Source organism: Argopecten irradians, chromosome 13 (assembly GCF_041381155.1).
Source record: "Argopecten irradians isolate NY chromosome 13, Ai_NY, whole genome shotgun sequence".
In the NCBI taxonomy this organism is placed as follows: Eukaryota; Metazoa; Mollusca; class Bivalvia; order Pectinida; family Pectinidae; genus Argopecten; species Argopecten irradians.
Window position 1 is genome coordinate 1408532 of NC_091146.1, and position 27739 is coordinate 1436270.

The following is a 27739-nucleotide window of genomic DNA, read 5'->3' on the forward strand; positions in this document are numbered from 1 at the left end:
TCCATCGTTATTATATAGCACATTAAAAGGTAATCCTTACTACAGACAAAGGATAACTACTATCACTGATGGTTTCCATCGTTATTATAGCACATTAAAAGGTAATCCTTACTACAGACAAAGGATAACTACTATCACTGATGGTTTCCATCGTTATTATAACACATTAAAAGGTAATCCTTACTACAGACAAAGGATAACTACTATCACTGATGGTTTCCATCGTTATTATAACACATTAAAAGGTAATCCTTACTACAGACAAAGGATAACTACTATCACTGATGGTTTCCATCGTTATTATAACACATTAAAAGGTAATCCTTTACTACAGACAAAGGATAACTACTATCACTGATGGTTTCCATCGTTATTATAACACATTAAAAGGTAATCCTTACTACAGACAAAGGATAACTACTATCACTGATGGTTTCCATCGTTATTATAACACATTAAAAGGTAATCCTTACTACAGACAAAGGATAACTACTATCACTGATGGTTTCCATCGTTATTATAACACATTAAAAGGTAATCCTACACTACAGACAAAGGATAACTACTATCACTGATGGTTTCCATCGTTATTATAACACATTAAAAGGTAATCCTTACTACAGACAAAGGATAACTACTATCACTGATGGTTTCCATCGTTATTATAGCACATTAAAAGGTAATCCTTACTACAGACAAAGGATAACTACTATCACTGATGGTTTCCATCGTTATTATAACACATTAAAAGGTAATCCTTACTACAGACAAAGGATAACTACTATCACTGATGGTTTCCATCGTTATTATAGCACATTAAAAGGTAATCCTTACTACAGACAAAGGATAACTACTATCACTGATGGTTTCCATCGTTATTATAACACATTAAAAGGTAATCCTTACTACAGACAAAGGATAACTACTATCACTGATGGTTTCAATCGTTATTATAACACATTAAATGGTAATCCTACACTACAGACAAAGGATAACTACTATCACTGATGGTTTCCATCGTTATTATAACACATTAAAAGAAGGTAATCCTTACTACAGACAAAGGATAACTACTATCACTGATGGTTTCCATCGTTATTATAGCACATTAAAAGGTAATCCTTACTACAGACAAAGGATAACTACTATCACTGATGGTTTCCATCGTTATTATAGCACATAAAGGTATTTATAAAAGGTAATAAGGAATCCTTACTACAGACAAAGGATAACTACTATCACTGATGGTTTCCATCGTTATTATAACACATTAAAAGGTAATCCTTACTACAGACAAAGGATAACTACTATCACTGATGGTTTCCATCGTTATTATAACACATTAAAAGGTAATCCTTACTACAGACAAAGGATAACTACTATCACTGATGGTTTCCATCGTTATTATAGCACATTAAAAGGTAATCCTTACTACAGACAAAGGATAACTACTATCACTGATGGTTTCCATCGTTATTATAACACATTATAAGGTAATCCTTACTACAGACAAAGGATAACTACTATCACTGATGGTTTCCATCGTTATTATAACACATTAAAAGGTAATCCTTACTACAGACAAAGGATAACTACTATCACTGATGGTTTCCATCGTTATTATAGCACATTAAAAGGTAATCCTTACTACAGACAAAGGATAACTACTATCACTGATGGTTTCCATCGTTATTATAGCACATTAAAAGAAGGTAATCCTTACTACAGACAAAGGATAACTACTATCACTGATGGTTTCCATCGTTATTATAACACATTAAAAGGTAATCCTTACTACAGACAAAGGATAACTACTATCACTGATGGTTTCCATCGTTATTATAACACATTAAAAGGTAATCCTTACTACAGACAAAGGATAACTACTATCACTGATGGTTTCCATCGTTATTATACACATTAAAGGTAATCCTTACTACAGACAAAGGATAACTACTATCACTGATGGTTTCCATCGTTATTATAACACATTAAAAGGTAATCCTTACTACAGACAAAGGATAACTACTATCACTGATGGTTTCCATCGTTATTATAACACATTATAAGGTAATCCTTACTACAGACAAAGAATAACTACTATCACTGATGGTTTCCATCGTTATTATAGCACATAAAAAGGTAATCCTTACTACAGACAAAGGATAACTACTATCACTGATGGTTTCCATCGTTATTATAACACATTAAAAGGTAATCCTACACTACAGACAAAGGATAACTACTATCACTGATGGTTTCCATCGTTATTATAACACATTAAAAAGTAATCCTTACTACAGACAAAGGATAACTACTATCACTGATGGTTTCCATCGTTATTATAGCACATTAAAAGGTAATCCTTACTACAGACAAAGGATAACTACTATCACTGATGGTTTCCATCGTTATTATAACACATTAAAAGGTAATCCTTACTACAGACAAAGGATAACTACTATCACTGATGGTTTCCATCGTTATTATAACACATTAAAAAAGGTAATCCTTACTACAGACAAAGGATAACTACTATCACTGATGGTTTCCATCGTTATTATAGCACATAAAAAGGTAATCCTTACTACAGACAAAGGATAACTACTATCACTGATGGTTTCCATCGTTATTATAACACATTAAAAGGTAATCCTTACTACAGACAAAGGATAACTACTATCACTGATGGTTTCCATCGTTATTATAACACATTAAAAGGTAATCCTTACTACAGACAAAGGATAACTACTATCACTGATGGTTTCCATCGTTATTATAACACATTAAAAGGTAATCCTTCACTACAGACAAAAGATAACTACTATCACTGATGGTTTCAATCGTTATTATAACACATTGAATGGTAATCCTTACTACAGGCAAAGGATAACTACTATCACTGATGGTTTCCATCGTTATTATAACACATTAAAAGGTAATCCTTACTACAGACAAAGGATAACTACTATCACTGATGGTTTCCATCGTTATTATAACACATTAAAAGGTAATCCTTACTACAGACAAAGGATAACTACTATCACTGATGGTTTCCATCGTTATTATAACACATTAAAAGGTAATCCTTACTACAGACAAAGGATAACTACTATCACTGATGGTTTTCATCGTTATTATAGCACATTAAAAGGTAATCCTTACTACAGACAAAGGATAACTACTATCACTGATGGTTTCCATCGTTATTATAACACATTAAAAGGTAATCCTTACTACAGACAAAGGATAACTACTATCACTGATGGTTTCCATCGTTATTATAACACATTAAAAGGTAATCCTTACTACAGACAAAGGATAACTACTATCACTGATGGTTTCCATCGTTATTATAGGACATAAAATGGTAATCCTACACTACAGACAAAGGATAACTACTATCACTGATGGTTTCCATCGTTATTATAACACATTAAAAGGTAATCCTTACTACAGACAAAGGATAACTACTATCACTGATGGTTTCCATCGTTATTATAACACATTAAAAGGTAATCCTTACTACAGACAAAGGATAACTACTATCACTGATGGTTTCCATCGTTATTATAACACATTAAAAGGTAATCCTTACTACAGACAAAAGATAACTACTATCACTGATGGTTTCTATCGTTATTATAACACATTAAAAGGTAATCCTTACTACAGACAAAGGATAACTACTATCACTGATGGTTTCCATCGTTATTATAACACATTAAAAGGTAATCCTTACTACAGACAAAGGATAACTACTATCACTGATGGTTTCCATCGTTATTATAACACATTAAAAGGTAATCCTTACTACAGACAAAGGATAACTACTATCACTGATGGTTTCCATCGTTATTATAGCACATTAAAAGGTAATCCTTACTACAGACAAAGGATAACTACTATCACTGATGGTTTCCATCGTTATTATAACACATTAAAAGGTAATCCTTACTACAGACAAAGGATAACTACTATCACTGATGGTTTCCATCGTTATTATAACACATTAAAAGGTAATCCTTACTACAGACAAAGGATAACTACTATCACTGATGGTTTCCATCGTTATTATAGCACATTAAAAGGTAATCCTTACTACAGACAAAGGATAACTACTATCACTGATGGTTTCCATCGTTATTATAGCACATAAAAGGTAATCCTTACTACAGACAAAGGATAACTACTATCACTGATGGTTTCCATCGTTATTATAACACATTAAAAGGTAATCCTTACTACAGACAAAGGATAACTACTATCACTGATGGTTTCCATCGTTATTATAACACATTAAAAGGTAATCCTTACTACAGACAAAGGATAACTACTATCACTGATGGTTTCCATCGTTATTATAACACATTAAAAGGTAATCCTTACTACAGACAAAGGATAACTACTATCACTGATGGTTTCCATCGTTATTATAACACATTAAAAGGTAATCCTTACTACAGACAAAGGATAACTACTATCACTGATGGTTTCCATCGTTATTATAACACATTAAAAGGTAATCCTTACTACAGACAAAGGATAACTACTATCACTGATGGTTTCCATCGTTATTATAACACATTAAAAGGTAATCCTACACTACAGACAAAGGATAACTACTATCACTGATGGTTTCCATCGTTATTATAACACATTAAAAGGTAATCCTTACTACAGACAAAGGATAACTACTATCACTGATGGTTTCCATCGTTATTATAGCACATTAAAAGGTAATCCTTACTACAGACAAAGGATAACTACTATCACTGATGGTTTTCATCGTTATTATAGCACATTAAAAGGTAATCCTTACTACAGACAAAGGATAACTACTATCACTGATGGTTTCCATCGTTATTATACACATAAAAGGTAATCCTTACTACAGACAAAGGATAACTACTATCACTGATGGTTTCCATCGTTATTATACACATTAAAAGGTAATCCTTACTACAGACAAAGGATAACTACTATCACTGATGGTTTCCATCGTTATTAACACATTAAAAGGTAATCCTTACTACAGACAAAGGATAACTACTATCACTGATGGTTTCCATCGTTATTATAACACATTAAAAGGTAATCCTTACTACAGACAAAGGATAACTACTATCACTGATGGTTTCCATCGTTATTATAACACATTAAAAGGTAATCCTTACTACAGACAAAGGATAACTACTATCACTGATGGTTTCCATCGTTATTATAACACATTAAAAGGTAATCCTTACTACAGACAAAGGATAACTACTATCACTGATGGTTTCCATCGTTATTATAACACATTAAAAGGTAATCCTACACTACAGACAAAGGATAACTACTATCACTGATGGTTTCCATCGTTATTATAACACATTAAAAGGTAATCCTTACTACAGACAAAGGATAACTACTATCACTGATGGTTTCTATCGTTATTATAACACATTAAAAGGTAATCCTTACTACAGACAAAAGGATAACTACTATCACTGATGGTTTCCATCGTTATTATAACACATTAAAAGGTAATCCTTACTACAGACAAAGGATAACTACTATCACTGATGGTTTCCATCGTTATTATAGCACATTAAAAGGTAATCCTTACTACAGACAAAGGATAACTACTATCACTGATGGTTTCCATCGTTATTATAGCACATTAAAAGGTAATCCTTACTACAGACAAAGGATAAACTACTATCACTGATGGTTTCCATCGTTATTATAACACATTAAAAGGTAATCCTTACTACAGACAAAGGATAACTACTATCACTGATGGTTTCCATCGTTATTATAACACATTAAAAGGTAATCCTTACTACAGACAAAGGATAACTACTATCACTGATGGTTTCCATCGTTATTATAACACATTAAAAGGTAACCCTTACTACAGACAAAGGATAACTACTATCACTGATGGTTTCTATCGTTATTATAACACATTAAAAGGTAATCCTTACTACAGACAAAGGATAACTACTATCACTGATGGTTTCCATCGTTATTATAACACATTAAAAGGTAATCTTACTACAGACAAAGGATAACTACTATCACTGATGGTTTCCATCGTTATTATAACACATTAAAAGGTAATCCTTACTACAGACAAAGGATAACTACTATCACTGATGGTTTCCATCGTTATTATAACACATTAAAAGGTAATCCTTACTACAGACAAAGGATAACTACTATCACTGATGGTTTCCATCGTTATTATAACACATTAAAAGGTAATCCTTACTACAACAAAGGATAACTACTATCACTGATGGTTTCCATCGTTATTATAACACATTAAAAGGTAATCCTTACTACAGACAAAGGATAACTACTATCACTGATGGTTTCTATCGTTATTATAACACATTAAAAGGTAATCCTACACTACAGACAAAGGATAACTACTATCACTGATGGTTTCCATCGTTATTATAGCACATAAAAAGGTAATCCTTACTACAGACAAAGGATAACTACTATCACTGATGGTTTCCATCGTTATTATAGCACATTAAAAGGTAATCCTTACTACAGACAAAGGATAACTACTATCACTGATGGTTTTCCATCGTTATTATAGCACATTAAAAGGTAATCCTTACTACAGACAAAGGATAACTACTATCACTGATGGTTTCCATCGTTATTATAGCACATTAAAAGGTAATCCTTACTACAGACAAAGGATAACTACTATCACTGATGGTTTCCATCGTTATTATAACACATTAAAAGGTAATCCTTACTACAGACAAAGGATAACTACTATCACTGATGGTTTCCATCGTTATTATAACACATTAAAAGGTAATCCTTACTACAGACAAAGGATAACTACTATCACTGATGGTTTCCATCGTTATTATAACACATTAAAAGGTAATCCTTACTACAGACAAAGGATAACTACTATCACTGATGGTTTCCATCGTTATTATAACACATTAAAAGGTAATCCTTACTACAGACAAAGGATAACTACTATCACTGATGGTTTCAATCGTTATTATAACACATTAAAAGGTAATCCTTACTACAGACAAAGGATAACTACTATCACTGATGGTTTCTATCGTTATTATAACACATTATAAGGTAATCCTTACTACAGACAAAGGATAACTACTATCACTGATGGTTTCCATCGTTATTATAACACATTAAAAGGTAATCCTTACTACAGACAAAGGATAACTACTATCACTGATGGTTTCCATCGTTATTATAACACATTAAAAGGTAATCCTTACTACAGACAAAGGATAACTACTATCACTGATGGTTTCCATCGTTATTATAACACATTAAAAGGTAATCCTACACTACAGACAAAAGATAACTACTATCACTGATGGTTTCAATCGTTATTATAACACATTGAATGGTAATCCTTACTACAGGCAGAGGATAACAACTATCACTGATGGTTTCCATCGTTATTATAACACATTAAAAGGTAATCCTTACTACAGACAAAGGATAACTACTATCACTGATGGTTACCAGTGGGGCTTCAGTTAGGAAATGTGATGCGATACAGTATTATATATCATCTGCATTATGAATGCATATAAAATTGATAACAAATATTTGACAGTGAAAAATTCATACTAATCACATGACAATACATGTATTTTTAAATGCCGCGATTTTTCTAAAAAAAAATACCCTGTATACTTAGACGGACCCAGTGGGGGACAACTTCACTCAGGAAATGTGATGCGATGCATTATTATATTATATACATTATACGCACACATATACATATATAACATGTGTGGTAGAGTAAAGAATTGATATAAAACGGATAACAATTTATTTGAATACCGCAATTATCCCATAAACGACCCCTATACTAAGACGAACCCAGTGGGGGACAACTTCAGTCAGGAAATGTGATGCAATGCATTATTATATTATCTACATTATACACACACACACATACATATATAACATGTGTGGTAGAGTAAAGAATTGATATAAAACGGATAACAATATATTTGAATACCGCAATTATCCCATAAACGACCCCTATACTAAGACGAACCCAGTGGGGGACAACTTCAGTCAGGAAATGTGATGCGATGCATTATTATATTATCTACATTATACACACACACACATACATATATAACATGTGTGGTAGAGTAAAGAATTGATATAAAACGGATAACAATATATTTGAATACCGCAATTATCCCATAAACGACCCCTATACTAAGACGAACCCAGTGGGGGACAACTTCAGTCAGGAAATGTGATGCGATGCATTATTTTATTATCTACATTATACACACACACATACATATATAACATGTGTGGTAGAGTAAAGAATTGATATAAAACGGATAACAATATATTTGAATACCGCAATTATCCCATAAACGACCCCTATACTAAGACGGACCCAGTGGGGGACAACTTCAGTCAGGAAATGTGATGCGATGCATTATTATATTATATACATTATACGCACACATATACATATATAACATGTGTGGTAGAGTAAAGAATTGATATAAAACGGATAACAATTTATTTGAATACCGCAATTATCCCATAAACGACCCCTATACTAAGACGAACCCAGTGGGGGACAACTTCAGTCAGGAAATGTGATGCGATGCATTATTTTATTATCTACATTATACACACACACATACATATATAACATGTGTGGTAGAGTAAAGAATTGATATAAAACGGATAACAATATATTTGAATACCGCAATTATCCCATAAACGACCCCTATACTAAGACGGACCCAGTGGGGGACAACTTCAGTCAGGAAATGTGATGCGATGCATTATTATATTATCTACATTATACACACACACACATACATATATAACATGTGTGGTAGAGTAAAGAATTAATATAAAACGGATAACAATATATTTGAATACCGCAATTATCCCATAAACGACCCCTATACTAAGACGAACCCAGTGGGGGACAACTTCAGTCAGGAAATGTGATGCGATGCATTATTTTATTATCTACATTATACACACACACATACATATATAACATGTGTGGTAGAGTAAAGAATTGATATAAAACGGATAACAATATATTTGAATACCGCAATTATCCCATAAACGACCCCTATACTAAGACGGACCCAGTGGGGGACAACTTCAGTCAGGAAATGTGATGCGATGCATTATTATATTATATACATTATACGCACACATATACATATATAACATGTGTGGTAGAGTAAAGAATTGATATAAAACGGATAACAATATATTTGAATACCGCAATTATCCCATAAACGACCCCTATACTAAGACGAACCCAGTGGGGGACAACTTCAGTCAGGAAATGTGATGCGATGCATTATTTTAGTACATCACATGATAATTACTAGGAATGCGATTGGATAACAGCCATGGTCTATTTTGCGACAGTTCCCTGTCCTTCTTGGCTACGGGAGACTATACCTGACTACGGGAACTATACCAAAGTATAGTCCCCCGGGAATGAACACGCGACCAAATATATGACGTCACAATGAATGTCATGTGACGTACTAAATCTATTATGGCCCTTTCCCTCGGGAACAGTTCTCCTATAGTGTTGTCTGGCGAGGTATAGTCCCCTCGTCTTCGACTCGGGGACTATACCTCGCCAGACAACACTATAGGAGAACAGTTCCCTCACGAAAGGGCCATAATAGAATAATATTATCTACATTATACACACACACATACATATTTAACATGTGTGTTAGAGTAAAGAATTGATATAAAACGGATAACAATATATTTGAATACCGCAATTATCCCATAAGGTAAGTGCTATATTCAAAGTAATGTTTTTAGTTAACTGTTTTATCTTTGAACAATCTCTAAATTAGCGATATATTTGTTTAGGAAGAACGAGGAAGAGTAGAAGGATCAGAAAACCATTTCAATTAATTAGTTTGATAAGAGCGGGTGTCAGTCGCTGTCATCTGACTGTAACTGGAGTGAGGTGATATAGCTTGTCCAGTTAGTAAGATGAATGGTTATTGTTTTATGATAAAAGAGAGAGTTCATTTGGAAGAAATGCGAGTTGATTTCACGGAGGTTGACAATTAATTAAAAGGTAATGATTGAGACTAAACAGTGTCCGTTTAGGTAAGGTATGATAAAACAAGTACGATTGGATCTTGGTGGGAGCTGCTTGTAAATAGTTGAACTGTATTGTAAATAGAACTCCATGGATAACGTCATCCTTACATCAGGTAGAAATCAATGACAAAGTTGGGACTCTGTCAAAAATCCCCCCAATTAAGATGGCAGAAGCTAATGCTAAACAACTTTTCAAACCTTTCTACTTATTATTTTTTCATATAATCCTGTCTTCTCCATGTCACTCGAGTACGATGATTTCAGCTTTTGTGGTGCATAGGAGAAACAATTGATTAATCACATCTACAGATATGTTGTTAAGCTCGAGTTGAAAAGATTTCGGTGGCAGTAACTTGATTGATTAGGAAAAAACAACTTTGTCTGTTACTATTTATATACACTACACATACTCAAATTCAAATTCTTTATTTGCATTAAGTTTTTCAACTTATTTGATTTTTACAAAGAATAATATCAAAATACAATTAGCATACATACAGGATAAGTGGAGAATGGACAAAGCATTACATTAATGACTTTCTCAAAATAGTTGCATTGTAAATATATTTACTAAGTAGATTTAATTCTTTTATATTTGCAGTACTCAAAAGTTTGGTTAATTTAAATACAGATGGTTTTTCCCAATAATGTCTTTTTATAAATTCCTTTCTAATATCTTGGTAAATAGTAAAAATAAGAATAAAATGATATTCGTCCTCAATATCACGATGAGGGTCACAAAACTTACAAACACGCTCACTTCTATCTAAATTTGAAAAACGCCCAGATTCAATACACAAGTTATGTGCAGATGACCTTATTTTTGTCAATACAATACGATTTCTGTTTGGGATATACTTTGTCAAATAAGTTTGTAAAACAACTTAATTCACCAGAGGTGACGATATAAATAGCACTTAGAAGAGTTTTCTAATAAAGATGACAACTCTTGAAAAGCTATATCATTAATTCTTTGTTTGATTATTGGTAAAATATTTGAAGGAACAACTTTATGCTGGTTTACCCAAACATCACCAAAACCAAGAGTGTACAATATATCTTCTACCCAGTTAAATACATTGTTCGATTTTCCTACATGTATACACTCATCAGTGTATAAGCCCTATGAACGTAAAGTTTATATTTCGTCAACGATTTCAGCTTTTGTGATGCATGCAGGATACAAATAATTAAATATATATGTCAAAAGATGATATGCTAAGCTCGAATCGAAAATATTCTGATAACATTACCTGGATTCATTAGCGAGTAATAAGGGAAACTTAAATTTGTTGTACTAGGCTATAAATAGACCCTATTAATTACGATAGCCGATAGCGGAATGTACAAAAAATGCAATCACTCTTTGTTTTTGGTACCTATGTTCAGTGTTGTTTCTGTAAGACAAAAATTGCTGTCAATAACTATTTTTTGTCGAAAAAAATAAAGTTCTGTTTCAAGTACAAAAAAGCCATGAGTAACAATTTTTGTGTACATTAAGGAAAAAAACTCGAGTTACATGTACATATAGGTCACTGTCAACAAGTGAATTTAAAAATAATTGCATTTGATAATCTAGTTATCAGTAGACGGTCGCGCGTCCGCAATATGTTTTCATTCAGTATTCAGATAATAACACGGATAGAAGGAAGCACGTTAACAAGTAAGTTGTTAATTTTCTATGCTTCAGAAATCAGAAACAATTACTTTTATTCACAGTTTTGCATGCTAATCATCATAATTGTTTTGAAGTAATCATGAAAAAGTTACTTTTTAAAAACACTACTATCTTTTATATAAGAATCTTAGTTTAATAGCATTACTGTAAATATTATTATCTATTTGCTGTTTTGTTGATTGTTTTCATGTTACATGTCATTGTTTATGTAATCTTCACTTTGGAGGGAAAAAGATGATAATAGTTTAATGGCATTACTGTAAATATTAGTTTATGATTTCTGAAGTATTTAAAATTAACAATCTACCTGGTACCCTACTTTGTTCCATGTCTAATACTTAAATAAAGCATATTGCGGCTACGCGACCTTTACATTCCTTTGCGGGGTGATTCACCTGCAATCATATTTAAATGTACTTGTTAGTAACATGACCTTGAAGGGACATAAATATATACATGTCACTTAAGTTAAGCATTTTAATGTACAAAAAAACCTGTTACTCATCGCTTTATTTGTACTTAAAATACAGTTTTCCTTATTGATACAAAAAAGGATTATTACAACACTTTTTGCCGAATTGAAACAACACTGAATATAGGTACAACAAATAGTTAATGCATTTTGTGTACATTCCGCTATCGGTCATCGTAATTTATAGTCTATTGTGATATTAAGCGGTACATGTACAGGTGTTAGCTATGATGGGGTTCCCCATTAATTCGTGTACACCGCACTAGACCAACTCCTTCGTACCAGGACTATTAAGACATTTCCCTCTCAACAACGATTCAGCGAAAAATTTATTTTACATGCTTACAAACGTGCATTTACACAATGATCAGTACTGCTTATACATGTTCTCATAGTTTGTAAGGTGTAAAGTAATGATAGAGTGTTTTTAAATAAGGGTTTTCTACTTTAATTACGTAAGTATCAAAACTTTGGTGTGCTAGATTTTATAATATTGTGAATCAAAGGTAGACATTTGTCACGCTGTTGATTATACAAGAAATTTAACCTCATATCTTCAAAATTACCTGTCTGATAAGTATCACTGTTTGCAGTATAGAGGAAATCCGTGTTTTATACACAATCAACCCAGTCTTTTAAATGGGCCTTTTAAACTATAAATGTCTAAATTTCTTAAGCCTTCTTCATATGGAAGTTTGCCAAAAATAGAGTTAGTTATTGTTTTCAAAATAACAAAAAAAATTGTTGATTAAGGTTGATAAAAGATGTCAGTAAAATGAAACGTAATTTAATTACATATATCAAGTACAAAAATTAGGTGGTCAAGTAAACTGGCGAGAAAGATGTTCAAATCGTAATCAATTGATCAAAATATGTACCAATGACTTCCTACATATATAATACTGTAAAACAACTTTCTTTCGCGTGCAATTTACCTTCATAAATAACGCGATCCATGCACATTCGCGAATTGTTTTCTCCGCAAATTAGCATCTTCATAATTTATATTGATTTGAATTTCCATTCTAATTTTAGATTCGCGAATATTCATCGTCGCGAACTTGTTTTGAAATGGAAATCGCAAAACTTAGTAGCCATGAAAGAAAGTTGGTTTACAGTAATAATCCAAAATGAATGTTTCTGTTTAGCGTTACATGTCCCTTTATAGCTTTACTAATGGTAATTAGCAGGTGTTGTGATGAAATTTGTTCATAATGAATCCTGAAATCTACAAAATATTAATGATACATTAGATGAACTTTAGAACAAATGTAAACCACAACGATATCGGTGACGCATTTAGTGGAAGGTAACTTTGGGATATCTGCAAATGTAGAATCCAACAACAACAATCTTTTGTTCAATAGAAAGAGCAAAATAAAATTAAAACCTGATCAGTTATCATAAGTTAATGGACTCTTGTTGTCAACAAAACCAGAACAATTGGTTCCGGTTACTTAAATGTACAATTACAATACACATAACACGTAGGAAAACTATAAGCAACAAGTAAATGTTGACCGTATGTAATATAGATGTGGACACTGGCAGATCTCACAGACTGATGTAGCCATTTGTTATAGATAATGGGGATGAGAGGGTACGATGAATACCTCTCAGATAGGGGGGGGGGCATAAAACTGAACGATTAGTGCCACAGGCATGGATAATTAATTACTCTACGGATTAAGGGCCCAGCGATTCTCCCGTAATACCAGCTGCCAACAAATGAGATATTCTGTATGCTTAACTATATATCACTTTATTAGTTGCATTGGGACTCTCACGAAATAACACTGTTGTCTCGTAAGTTGTTGTGTTGCTTGTATGAGAAAACATGAAAAAATGTACATTTTATAAATAAACAAGCTCACAAATAAGCATGCCGTTATATTAACTAGTGTCTATAGCAGGTACAAAAACGCTTGGTAGACCGAAATCGACTTTTTTTTTTTTTTAATTACAAAAACTCATATTTTGGTTATGTACGTTTTGTCTAATTTAAACATTGAACCATAGATGAAATATGGTATAACAATCGTCTATTCTTATGCTCATAATTCAAACCAATTATTGGCAAAACATCATACATCCACAAATAAACATAGTTCGGTGTCTTCAAGGCCCACTACCTTTCTGGAGGAAAATTTAAAGGTTACTTGAAAACATGAATAACATAAGAAAATACATATCGATGGCCTATGGTGAGGTAACGTTATTAAACAAATGCAAGAATTCATGCATAATATATAAATACAGTCGAGATTGGTTTCGCTGTTTTGCCGTCCGGCGTAGTGATAGTCAAAGATTTAGTTCAATTTAATGCTTAGCGTATGCATTTCTGAATTAATTGAGTCAAGTTGATCTACAAATGTAGTATAGTCATATAAAATATGTTTCTTTTATCTAAGCAAAATGCTACTAATTTGTTATTTGCTTTTGTTGAACTTAACATCAAAGAAGCTCTTAGGAAAGCATACTTTTCAATTTGATGCCTCATCATGTGAATATCTCTAAAATAAGGAAGAACGTTATTGTGAAAAATAAAAACAGACCCATTCCCATTGAGAAGTAAGCGGATCGTTTTTGAAAAGTGTTTAGAACATTAATAATATCTAAACTTAAAAAAAACAGTTACTGCACATTCAAAAAATTGCATTCGATCAGATCACAGATCTTTTTTAAAATGTGTGATTTACCAAGTAATTTGTCTAGTTAGATTATTAAGTATACAGTGTATCCTAAATAACAAGCAGTTAAATTTGTTTATGTTTGTGATATCATTTTGACAATTGACTTTTGTATATTACCAATATGTTATCTACATGCTTACATTTTCAATGTTATTTGTTTTAAGATGTAAATTTTGTATTAAAACTTTGTTTTAAAATCCCCTTTAAATGGGTATTTGCGTTAACCAATACTCTAACGAATACATAACAAATGATAGATGTTTGTAACAGATGTTTGCCTAATTATATGAATAAAATGAGATAATGCTGTCATTGCAGATTTTTCATTACAATTGATTATGTTTGCAGTTTATAGCTGAAAAATTGCATTTCGAAATAATCGACAACCATGCAATACATAGAGCAAATTCTTATGCTTTATGTTTATTTAATCATGTATAGATATAGATGTTATCGGCGTCGCTCAGACTCCGTTTCTTTAAAAAAAAATAATGAATCCATCATCTTTCTCCACTAGATTAATGGATAAATGTATTAATATAAAAATAACAGAAGGGCAAGCCAAACTTAAAATAAAAACCAGATTTAATATAACATTTATATACCCGATATATACCCGATTTCGGTCTATATTAAGCAAACTTCTTGACCACCTATACGGGATACATCAAAAACTTTATATGTTATAAAAGAACATTTCGATGTTGACCGATCAACATTTCACGGGCGCAAATATCTGAAATATTGGACTCGTTTTACTATAAAATAGTTATAGGGAATACAACGTAATTCTTGGTAGTCCCTATACATATTCTATAGTAAAACGAATCAATTCTGATGTTTGCGCCATTGAAATGTTGACTGGTAAACATCAAAACATCTTAAAATTAAGTTTAACATATATACAAAACATGTTGACCTCAAACTGAGTCAACAATTATATACCATTACATTATGTTCAAAATCATCTGCTGGACATTATAAATGACTGCACAAATCAAAATACATGACAATTTACTTCCAAAGCCAAGTTTCCAAAGGAACATATATTTAGTGAATCAGGGAGATTCCCTCACTATATACATGTAGAGGTTACTTGTAAAGCAGAATAATTATGTTCTGGCACAAATTGATCACTACTGATAATCTTTCTAGCAACATATAAATATATCATAGCTTTCTGATTGGCCAATAATTTATTTGCATACCACTATGAAAAAAATCCGAGAATGGCACGAAATTAATCATAAGCATTGATGTCACTATGTTTTAATTTAATCAGGTTATGAAAAATTGTTTGCAAAGTCTTGTGAGATTTACACAGTTTTCAGCCATTTTTGTTTTCATTCCCCGATAAAATTAAAAAGAACTAGTGACGGTCATATTTAAATATCAGAGAATACTTAAAATTTATCGTAAAACAAAGACAACAAGATCAATTTGTATAAAAATGGTTCAGTGGTACCTAGAAATCATCAAGAGGTCATACTTATTCTATTTTAAAAGTAATTTTGAAATAAAAAAACCCATCTTAATTAAAGTCATCAGATAGACAAAGCATGCACTTACTTGTAGAAACTGGAAAATGGACCGGGACATCTGAAGTAAATATAACTTGTTATCTATGTTTTACTGATATTGGAAACGAATACCATTATTTGTTTTAATGCAGTAATGAAATGCTGAAACGTTTAAGATAAATACATATACACCTACTATTATAAAAATCATACTGTTATCAAAATGAAAGGCCTATTTACTACATGTATCACATATTGTAATGCACTGTTACGGTATGTGCCCTTTATACATATGTGACTATAATAAATGTATAGTGACCTCCTGATACAAACTTACATGTCTGAGAGTAAAATAAAATCTGAAATCCGGTATTTATAAACTGGCCCCAATATGACATGTGCACAATCTTACAAAACTTAAACATATGCCGGTGACTTGAATAGATCGCGACTGACACGCTTTACAAAGACACATATCTAACGCCACTTTAAAGTGAAAATACGTCAAGCTCTTCTTTCTAACGGTTTCAAGAAAAACAAATCTAAATCAGAATGATATAAACACTACCTCAGTTTTATTAGTATTAAAAAAAATGAAGTCAATTAAGTGTTTGCCAGTCAATTTACCTGTAATATTTCTAAATCTCTGTTTAAACTACTTCTATTTCATGACGATGAGGGTGATTACTTCTGAAGAGAGGTGTCATCAGCAAATAAACGTGTTGTTGATTCAAGATCATTGGCTATATCATTTGTAAAAATAAAGAAAGTATGGATTATGACGGGAATCTTGCATTTGTTATGTGCTGAAATCTTATATTAGGCATATCAAGATACATTTTCTTGTGTTATTATATTATTATTATTTTTAATTAATTCACATGTTTTGTTTGGAAAAGATAGCGGGTCTTTTATACATTTGTTTTTTATAAGTATGTCAGTATTAATTAATGCAAATAATATCAATACTATATATTTTCACATTTCCTGATTCAAATTATCCCTCACTGGGACAGTCTCAATACATGGGCCGTTTAAGAATAATTGCGAACCTTTCAAATGCGTTTATGATAGGTTTAGTCTTGGTATCAGAAACATATATATAATTATATATTTACGTTTCTGTTGGTATACAGGGTATTTTTTACCCTTGGAAGCCACAGTTAGTGTCTAAACTTCATTATGTTCCGTTTATCATATACCGCAGCATATACAGTTGGTAGTAGACTAAAGGTTACACATTGTGCACACGGTGTGAACTACGAGTGGACACGGAGTGCACGAGGTTTAGACTACAGGTAGACACGGAGTGCACGAGGTTTAGACTACAGGTAGACACGGAGTGCACAAGATTTAGACTACAGGTAGACACGGAGTGCACTACGTGTGAACACGGTGTCCACTTCAGGTGGACATCGTGTCCAGGTAATATGTCCACTACATCCAGACCACAGACAGACTAGATGATGTGTTAGGAGATGTGAGAAAAGATATATTTATTCTGCAGTCTATATGGACTTTGACAGATAGAAATATTTATTGCGATCAGAAACATAATATTTATTGCAACATAAAAATGCCGTTAATTACTGGAAATCATTCGTACTGTAATGTTTCTTTGAATAGATACATATAAAGCAAAATGTATCAATACATATTATCATACAATTTAATTTATAAATAAGGACGTTTATTAGAAGTTAAAAAAGCATATTAACTGCGTACGGTAAACCACGTACTGGTTTTGTCTCATCAATGGATAGTTCAAGTCCGCATTTTCCAAGTAAAAACTATTTTTCTTAGCTAGTGATATATATAGTTTAAACATTGACTTTTTATCTAATAAATCTTACTTTGGATAGTTAGAACCAAGGACGTAGATGAAATTCTTTTTCGAACACATAAAATGATGAACCTTGCATGGAGTAAGAATTTCAGTGTTGGCAGTTCGTCGCCCAAGAGATATTTTGATCGGCAAAATATTTTGATTAAAAAGGATATATTGATGGGCATAATAAAAGCAAGGACATATAAACATAAATTAATTAAATTCTTCATAAAATGTTTAACTATGTATGTATGTAATATAGTTTTCTAAACGGCATGGTGCGGGAAATAGTTTTAACCCTGTCAAATATATAATACGTATGCATTTGCTTTATGGAACCTGGCGAGTTGCAAAGCATTGGAAATATGAGAAATCGTCCATAGATGTAAAAGTCGGCATTAGAAATTACATTTTATTGTGTCAACCGATTGAGGAACCTGTAAGCAGCAAAAATTTAGTATCGGGCATATATATAAATGTGGCAAAGGACCAATCGCTAAAATGTATGTCACATGCATATGCCTGATAATAAATCCAACTTCTACCCATGTAGATTCATAGTTGTTGATTAGATTCTGAATTTGTCACAATTATTTTAATTTTAGAAACTCTGATAATTTGACAATATCCTATTCTGACCTTCTTTTACAAACCGCGTGAATTATGTGATAACAATAATGTATGATCCATTCATGTAGTATATTGTACACTTAAAATATGCCTGCTCGAAAGGTAGACCCCTAGGCTAGGACTGCAGTTGCCATGGTCACTTGGACTTCATACTGTTCCATCAACCACACGGGTATGTATGATAAACATTGTTCAGAGTGGGGCCAGGGGCCTGGGGCCTTCTTTTTGCATCCTTCAATATGTTCAGCCAAGTGTATCACAGCTAACAACACCTGTATACATGTAGTACGTATACCTTGTCCCAACCCCAGGAGGTCCATTTATAGCATGCTGTACGCAGGTGGCAGCCTCTCTACATACATACATTGTACTCATCACACAAATACGTACAGTTATACAACAATGCTAGTCAATAAGGATATGTATTTTAACTGGTGCATTTAAATTTATTTGATAATGAAGCTTTATATATTAAAATTAAAAATAATCAAAATACCAAATGTATAATTAACTAAAACATTTATTTCAAGATTATTGGAATATCATATTTCATCCAATATCTTTTCATGAATTTATTTATTTTCGTACACTGGCTTTTTACATATATCAGAAACCTGATTATCATGACTATGTATACAAAATACCGTATTATAATGTTGAATAAGTACCTAATGTAAATTAATTTTGATTATAATATATACATGTATTATTGGTAAATTCAAGGTTGTGACAGACATGCTTGATTTACGCCCGGGAAACGGTGTACATATTTACCCAGGCTCTGCAACATGCATGTACATGTATTTAATAAGAATGGTATTTATGTGTCTTAACAAACTTCCATTGAAACAATTCTAAAATCACAATACAATACAATATTTTATTTATTAGAGTGTCACAAATTTTTACAACAGGGTAAAAAACAGCCATGATAAATAATTTACCAATTAGAGTAAAAATGCCCAGCCAGATCTGACTTACGAGACACTTAATAAATATATATATATATATATTTAAAAAGTATCAAATTATCCAGTTAAAAAATTCGTGACGGGTTAAGAGCACAGCTTCACTTATCTAAAATCGTAAAATGGTATCAGTTCTATCGTATGTCGGTAAGGAGATACAAAATTTAATACATGATCAGTATTATTATCTACATATAGGTTGGAATTCTTAAAAGCATGTACTAGTAAATATTATTATTAAACAAAATCAAAACATAATCTTCGTCTGTACATGTTATATAATGTGGACGCTAACGTGGATTGTAGGTTCGTATTCTGCATAAGAAATTGTAATTTAAGAGAAGAATCAAGGTTTATGAAGTTTGGTAAATAAAAAGATGCTTTGTTGTATAGAGAAAGTTTCAAATCTGAATAAAAGTCACAATCTATCAGAAAATGAGTCTCATCTTCTATAGAGCCTGAATTGCTCAAAGTACATTTTCTCTCCTGTAAAGGTATAACAGGATGAGAATACCGTCCCATCTCTACTTTAAGTTTCAAGTTCCCACAACGAAATTTGGCTAAGGTTTGTCGATGTTTACAGTTCATTATTTAACGTCACATATGGTTCCGGAGCAAATTCAAATTTCTGCATGATCTTTTAAAGACGTTCAGTTTTTGAAAAAGGATATGTAATTGAGCTATTTTTACGTACAATACTTTTAGAACTTAAAATAGCAAAGAAAAGTATTATAAAAGTGTATGTATTTTAATGCAAGACGATCTACAAGGGTATCGCTAGACAACGGATTGATAGGCACCAAATCTTTTTATTTAAAAGCTATGTATTACCAAGTATATGATCGTATTACTGACGGGGCGGTCCTTCAGGGCAAGCGATTGGTGGACGGAGATAATAGTAACCCTCGTGACCCTTCCATATAAGGTTGGTAGTACTATGCGTTGTCACACGCATGCGCGAGATTTGTTTACATCCGCCCAAGGTTTCACACGCTCTGATTTTGATAAACCTTCCTGTTTACGTTGTTATTATAAGTTACACGCTTTATCGTATACTATTCGTCACAGTAGTCGATGACACAGCAATAGAAAGTACATACTTCAATTATTACCCGACAGATAGAGATTGTGTAACGATTCAGCATGCATTGCAATCGATTAGCGTAGCTCTGCGGTACTCGCGAAGTTAAGGCCTCGTTGCCTCGTCCAAATAAAAATTAACAACCTATCTATTTATGAATTTAAATGTTCACCTATCAAAAATGGGCATGCTATTTTAATGTTCTTCAACATTTGTCTTCATCACATGTTGGTTATATATGAGGCCGTATTTTGGTCTGTGTAAAAGACATCTTGTGTCTAGCTAAATTAAAATAATAAATTTGTTGTTTATTTTGTGCAGGGCCTTGTGTCCGGTTGATAATATAAAATGTTTGTGTTCTGCGTGACCTGGTGTCCAGTTGAACAACGATTTGTTTGTGTTGTGCAGGGCCTTGTGTCCGGTTGAACAACAATATGTGTGTGTTGTGCAGGGCCTTGTGTCCGGTTGAACAACAATATGTTTGTGTTGTGCAGGGCCTTGTGTCCGGTTGAACAACAATATGTGTGTGTTGTGCAGGGCCTTGTGTCCGGTTGAACAACAATATGTTTGTGTTGTGCAGGGCCTTGTGTCCGGTTGAACAACAATATGTGTGTGTTGTGCAGGGCCTTGTGTCCGGTTGAACAACAATATGTTTGTGTTGTGCAGGGCCTTGTGTCCGGTTGAACAACAATATGTGTGTGTTGTGCAGGGCCTTGTGTCCGGTTGAACAACAATATGTTTGTGTTGTGCAGGGCCTTGTGTCCGGTGAGTTGTGTTGTGCAGGGCCTTGTGTCCGGTTGAACAACATTGTTTGTGTTGTGCTGGACCTTGTGTCCGGTTGAACAACAATATCTTTATGTTGAAATGGAGAGACATAGTTCGCTTGTCACCTTTTTCGTTTCAGATTCAATAGGCCCAATTCGGAGGTCTAGGCGGAGGGCTGCAGTGAACCACAGCCTAATTAATGCTAGGCATGCTATTTCAACAGAAGTGATTACCTCTGCTCCTGCTCTAACAGAAGGAACAGTGACTGCCTCGGCAGTAGTAGCTGCCCCAAATTTTCCGTCCACAAAGGACATTGCAGAGGAGCTTCTCAATCAAATGTTGGCTAAAGGCATTGCCATACCGCAGCAAAATCAGGCTTTTCAACATGGAGTACCAGCAAATAACATGATGCCTGCTCAAATATCTTCAGCTCAGCCTGCCCAACAATCTTCATCTCAGCCTGCACATATTTTTTCAACTCAGCCTGCTCAGGAAACTACATACACCACCAGTTCCCAGTCAACCATTCCTGCGGGTATGATCCCTTCGACTTCTGGAACACCTGCCTCTCAGACTTCCTTCAATATTCAGTCGCCCATCCAAAACGTTTTCACTAATATTACAGGTACCAGTTCTGTTCATTTACCAGTACCAAATTCATATAGCAGCATTTCCCGGCCCCTTGACTTACATGTTGACGCTAAAATGAGGGCAAAAATCATGAGTCATGAATTCATTGAGTTTGGCTCCCTGTTATCTACCTCATCTCATCCGGACCAGTTCCGTATACAGGTGAATGGGGATAATTTGTCTCTGGTTCCTAATTCAAAACCATTTCAAATAAAATCCATTGAACAATGGCTCCAGGCATTCCATGTTTTTGTTTCGGTTTTCGTTCAGGCCCATCCATCTAAAACCATCAGTTTAATGAAGTATGCTGACACTATTCAGACATTAGCAAGGCGCTCGGGATTTGCTGCTGCCATGTTTTATGATTCGAATTTCAGAAAATGGTTACAAGTTAACCCAGTCATGCCATGGGATGAACTCAATAATGAGTTGTATATGCATGCATTAGGGATTGGCCTACGGGCTAATAACAAAGTCAACGCACAGCAGCCCTTTCAGGCTAGCAAGCCCAACAGATTTCCGAAGGGAAAATGTTGGGATTTCCTCAAAACCGGTGTCTGTACAAGGGGAGCACAGCGTAAGTTCATCCACTCATGCTCAAAGTGTGGTGGACAGCACAGCTCCCTGCAGTGCAAGAAACCTGACTCCTCAGTTGAAGGGTCAAAACCATCACCTCCCACTCATCAGCAAACCACTCACCCCAGAAATCAGTAGTAGGCAAATTACTCAGTTGCCTCATGTGCCTTTACCTACACCAGTACAATTCCCCATTTTAAACACATATTTACAAGGTTATGATCGGTTTAAAGTTAAATTTTTGGAAGAAGGGTTTAATTTTGGTTTTAAATTACAATATCAGGGACCAAGACAATATCGTGAGTCATCTAATTTAAAATCAGCTAACAACAATTTGGCAGTGCTTCAACAAAAAATTTCACATGAAGTTAGCACGGGGAGGATTGCAGGTCCCTTCACCAGTCCACCATTTGACAACTTGCAAATTTCTCCCCTGGGCCTTGTCCCCAAAAAAGGTCCAAATGAATTTCGTTTAATCCATCATTTGTCTTTTCCAGAGGGCTCCTCGATTAATGACGGCATTGCACCGGAAAATGTTTCAGTTAAATATCAAACAATTACGGATGCTATAGGTCTAATAAAATATTTCGGGAAAGGTGCTCTTATGGCTAAAACAGATATTGAAAATGCATTTCGTATTATACCCATTCATCCAGACGACCACGATTTGTTAGGCATGAAAATTGGGGAACAATTTTATTATGATAAAGTCCTGCCTATGGGTTGTTCCATCTCTTGCCGTTTATTCGAGGAATTTAGTACAGCTCTGCATTGGGTCCTGCAACATAAATTACAAGCAGCAGGTATAGCTCATATTCTGGATGATTTTCTATTTGTAGCACCAAAAAATTCAACAAAATGTCAAACAGATCTCGATAGTTTTCTCGACTTGTGTAAATGTACAGGCATTCCAATTAAACATAGTAAAACGGTTCTACCATCTACCACCATTACCTTTCTGGGGATTGAACTTGATAGCATTCAAATGCAGGCTAGGTTACCCGAGGATAAACTTACGAAAATTCATAACTGGTTGGTTAGTTTTAGACGAAAAGGAAAAGCAACATTGCGTGAGCTACAGTCGTTAATAGGTTTACTAAACTTTGCATGTGGTGTGATCGCTCCGGGTCGCCCCTTTTTACGTAGACTTATAGACTTGACAAGAGGCTTAACAAAACCACATCAACATGTACGCCTCAATCGGGAAGCTAAGGCCGACATCTCAGCTTGGCTACACTTCCTTCAGTCTTATAATGGTGTCACATTTTTTCTTTCGGACATTTGGGAATCCTCGGAACGTTTACATTTCTATACAGATGCTAGTTGCCTAGGTTTCGGGGCAATTTTGGGAACTAAATGGTGTTTTGGGAAATGGCCTAAACAATTTCATTCTTTACACATAAACATCAAAGAACTTTTCCCTATCATTCTTGCAGTGCAACTTTGGGGAGATTATCTTGCAAATAGGTGTGTACTTTTTCACTGTGACAATGCCGCAGTTGTAGCCATTTTGACATCTCATTCCAGTAAAGATACTGTCATTATGAAATTAGTTAGAAAACTAGTAGTCAAGTCTTTGCAGTTGAATTTCATGTTTAAGGCAGAACACATAATGGGAAAGAAAAACATCTTAGCTGATCATCTGTCTCGTTTACAGGTGGACAGATTTCGGCAGTTGGCTCCGAACATGGATACCGAGGCCACGCCCATACCAGACAGTCTCTTGACCATCTGACAGTGCATGTTCAAAGTCTTTTACGCAATGCTATTGCTCCCCAAACGCAAGCCCTTTATAGACGGGCCTTTCAGGTTTTACAGCAATTTGTCAATAGTACTACTTATGTTAACACATGTTTGCCCACAACAGTAGATACATTAGTTTATTTCATTGCTCATCTCTTTCACCAACAGATGGCGGCAGCTACTATATCTTCTTATACAGCTGCCATTGGCTACATTAATCGTTTAGCTGGTCATCAGGATCCAACTCAGTCTTTCATAGTTAGAAAAATGTTAACCAGTGTACAACGAGGTTCATATCGCCCTGATACAAGATTACCTATTACCCCTATCATACTGCAGAAGCTTGTTCAATCTCTGCCACACATGTCAGTTTCCCATTACCAGGCATGTATGTTGAAAGCCATGTATCTATTGGCCTTTCATGCCTTTTTGAGGGTGGGCGAAATTGCTCTGAATAAATCTAGTTCCCATGTTCTGCAGTTTCATGATGTCCAGATCTTTATGACAGGCACAAAACCTACCAAACTTGAATTGACATTTCGGTCTTTTAAAGGGAATTACAACATTCGACCAGTAATTCTGGCCATTCAGGCTAAACAGCAGGAGCTTTCCACCTGCCCTGTCAATGCCCTTTATCAGTATGTCCAAATACGGGGGTCATCACCAGGCCCTTTATTTATCTTTCCAGGCAATATTCCTGTCTCATACCAACACTTTAGTTCATGCCTAAGAAACTCTCTTATATGGGCTGGTTTCCAACCTAACCAGTATACCAGTCACAGTTTTCGCATTGGGGCAGCTAGCACTGCTGCTGCGTCCGGTGTTCCAGATGAAGAAATACAACACATGGGTAGGTGGAAGTCTCTGGCCTTCAAACGCTACATTAGACTTCCCACTCTTTTTGATGTTACAACCCCTCATTAGACAGATTTCAACCTAATACTCGGTCTACACCTTTATCAGGTGTAACAGAACCTTTGTAATTATGTTCTCAAAGCTATTTCAGACAAGGTTTAAGTTCTGAAGAAGTGTGATTCCTTGTTATTTACGGTTTGATTTTCTTGTTATATTACCTTGTTCGTGCATACATATGATGGTTAAAACTGGGCATAGGGTCGAGTTTACTGCCATCTGTGAAGTGTAACTGTTTTTGATTAATATACCTATTAGAAACTAATATTAGGTCAGCTTATGTAAAAATTGAATGACCACAATGCTATTTTACTTCTTACTGCTGTTAAACTGTACATAATGATATGTGAACGTTAACCTGGGCATAGGGTCGAGGTTGATATAATGCCAGTATAGAATGTTTGTTGATGATTAATAGTTTTTGTAAGTTTGTATATGTACCTTGTATGTTTGCACATTTTTGCCATTATATTTGTTAACCACAAATATTTTACATTTTTTCATAAAGATGGTGTTTACCTGGGCATAGGGTCGAGGTTAAACTATCATTTTTGTCTTTTTCACTTAATTTTCTGAACAAACTACATTTGCACATTGATGAAATGTCATACCTTATCTTGTCAACCTGGGCATAGGGTCGAGGTTAATTTTGTATCACATTGTACAATTGTGTTTTGATTATGGATGGGCGACTGGGTGATGAACGCTACAGGACAACTGTTTGGAAACAATTTGGACTCAATGATTCACTCCTGGTGCAATTTACATGTGATTTGATTTTGGTTCTACCATCAGATACTTTTTAAGCGTGACCATGTGCCTTCATGGTGTGTTTGCTGACTCTAACTCTGTGCTTTTGTTGAAGTATACAGACTATACACTATACTTATAAGCCAAGTGGGCGGACACATTTTTATCCTTTTGTTTTCCCATGTTATAGGTACATATATATGATTTGTGGCACCTTCTTCCAGAAGACTCTTATATATATATATATATTCGGACAGGACTTCGGGTGGGGTATGGTCTCTGATTATTTATAATCTGATACCATTGTGGCGTTTTTGTATCCCCACCTTGTACCAAAGTTTATATCATACCTTTGTTTATTGTTTGAAATATCAACTTGCGAAAGCAAGTCTATTTCAATTGTCGTTTAATCAATAAACGGCCAATTTCAATTCAATCAAACTTGTCTGGTTTTTTGTCCTTTGGTACAACTAGCTCGTCCTGTCCGAAGTCATGTATAATAAATAATTAAAATGCAATTTTAATACAATTTATACATGCTGAAGGTTTATTAATTACAATCTTTTATGTATAGTAAGATGTAGTTCCTACTCAACGTTATTCAATAGATGGAGGGCGCAGGGTCACAGAGGTGAGAAGGTCATGCGCACTAATTCGATTTATGTAAGATAGCGCACTATCTACACAGGCCAGCCACTGTAACAGGTGTCAGTTTTGAGATGGACACAAGTCAAGGTCAGTAATTTGTACCGTGTACTTTGGAATTGAAGCTGCCCACCTCCTCCCCTACATCCTCCTTGTATTAGAAAGAGTTGAGTACATGTTTTTAATTATTGAGTGTAAGTTATATTAACACATTGCGTTGATATCAAGTCAGTATCTTGTTTGTGTGATGTTAAATGAAGACCTCTGGTTTTATACATCTTATTATTTCTTCGTTTATGGTGTGGCGTTTTTGTATCCCCACCTTGTACCAAAGTTTATATCATACCTTTGTTTATTGTTTGAAATATCAACTTGCGAAAGCAAGTCTATTTCAATTGTCGTTTAATCAATAAACGGCCAATTTCAATTCAATCAAACTTGTCTGGTTTTTTTGTCCTTTGGTACAACTAGCTCGTCCTGTCCGAAGTCATGTATAAGATCGTATTACTGATAGCTTATTATAAAAGAAAAAGTGTCTCAAAAGCACAATAGGACTGGTTTTTGCTGCAACTCAAAGTTGTTTTTGACTTGTGAAAATGCTTGTATTTACTATTTCATGTAAATGATATATATATATTTAATGCAATCTACCCATAAAACATTGACTTTTGAAAACGTAATATAGATATGAAATGGAAACTACTGATA

At 34.0% G+C, this 27739-nt stretch overlaps 1 protein-coding gene across 1 annotated transcript; it reads left to right on the forward strand.

The window, feature by feature from the left end:
• Positions 1 to 11748: 11748 nt before the first annotated feature.
• On the forward strand, positions 11749 to 27485 carry LOC138306579 (uncharacterized). The gene is made up of 3 exons (XM_069247017.1): positions 11749 to 11803; positions 21915 to 22400; positions 24639 to 27485. The coding sequence occupies exons 1-3, from the start codon at positions 11749 to 11751 to the stop codon at positions 25646 to 25648; spliced, it is 1551 nt and encodes a 516-aa protein (XP_069103118.1). The 3' UTR covers positions 25649 to 27485.
• The last annotated feature ends 254 nt before the right edge of the window (positions 27486 to 27739 follow it).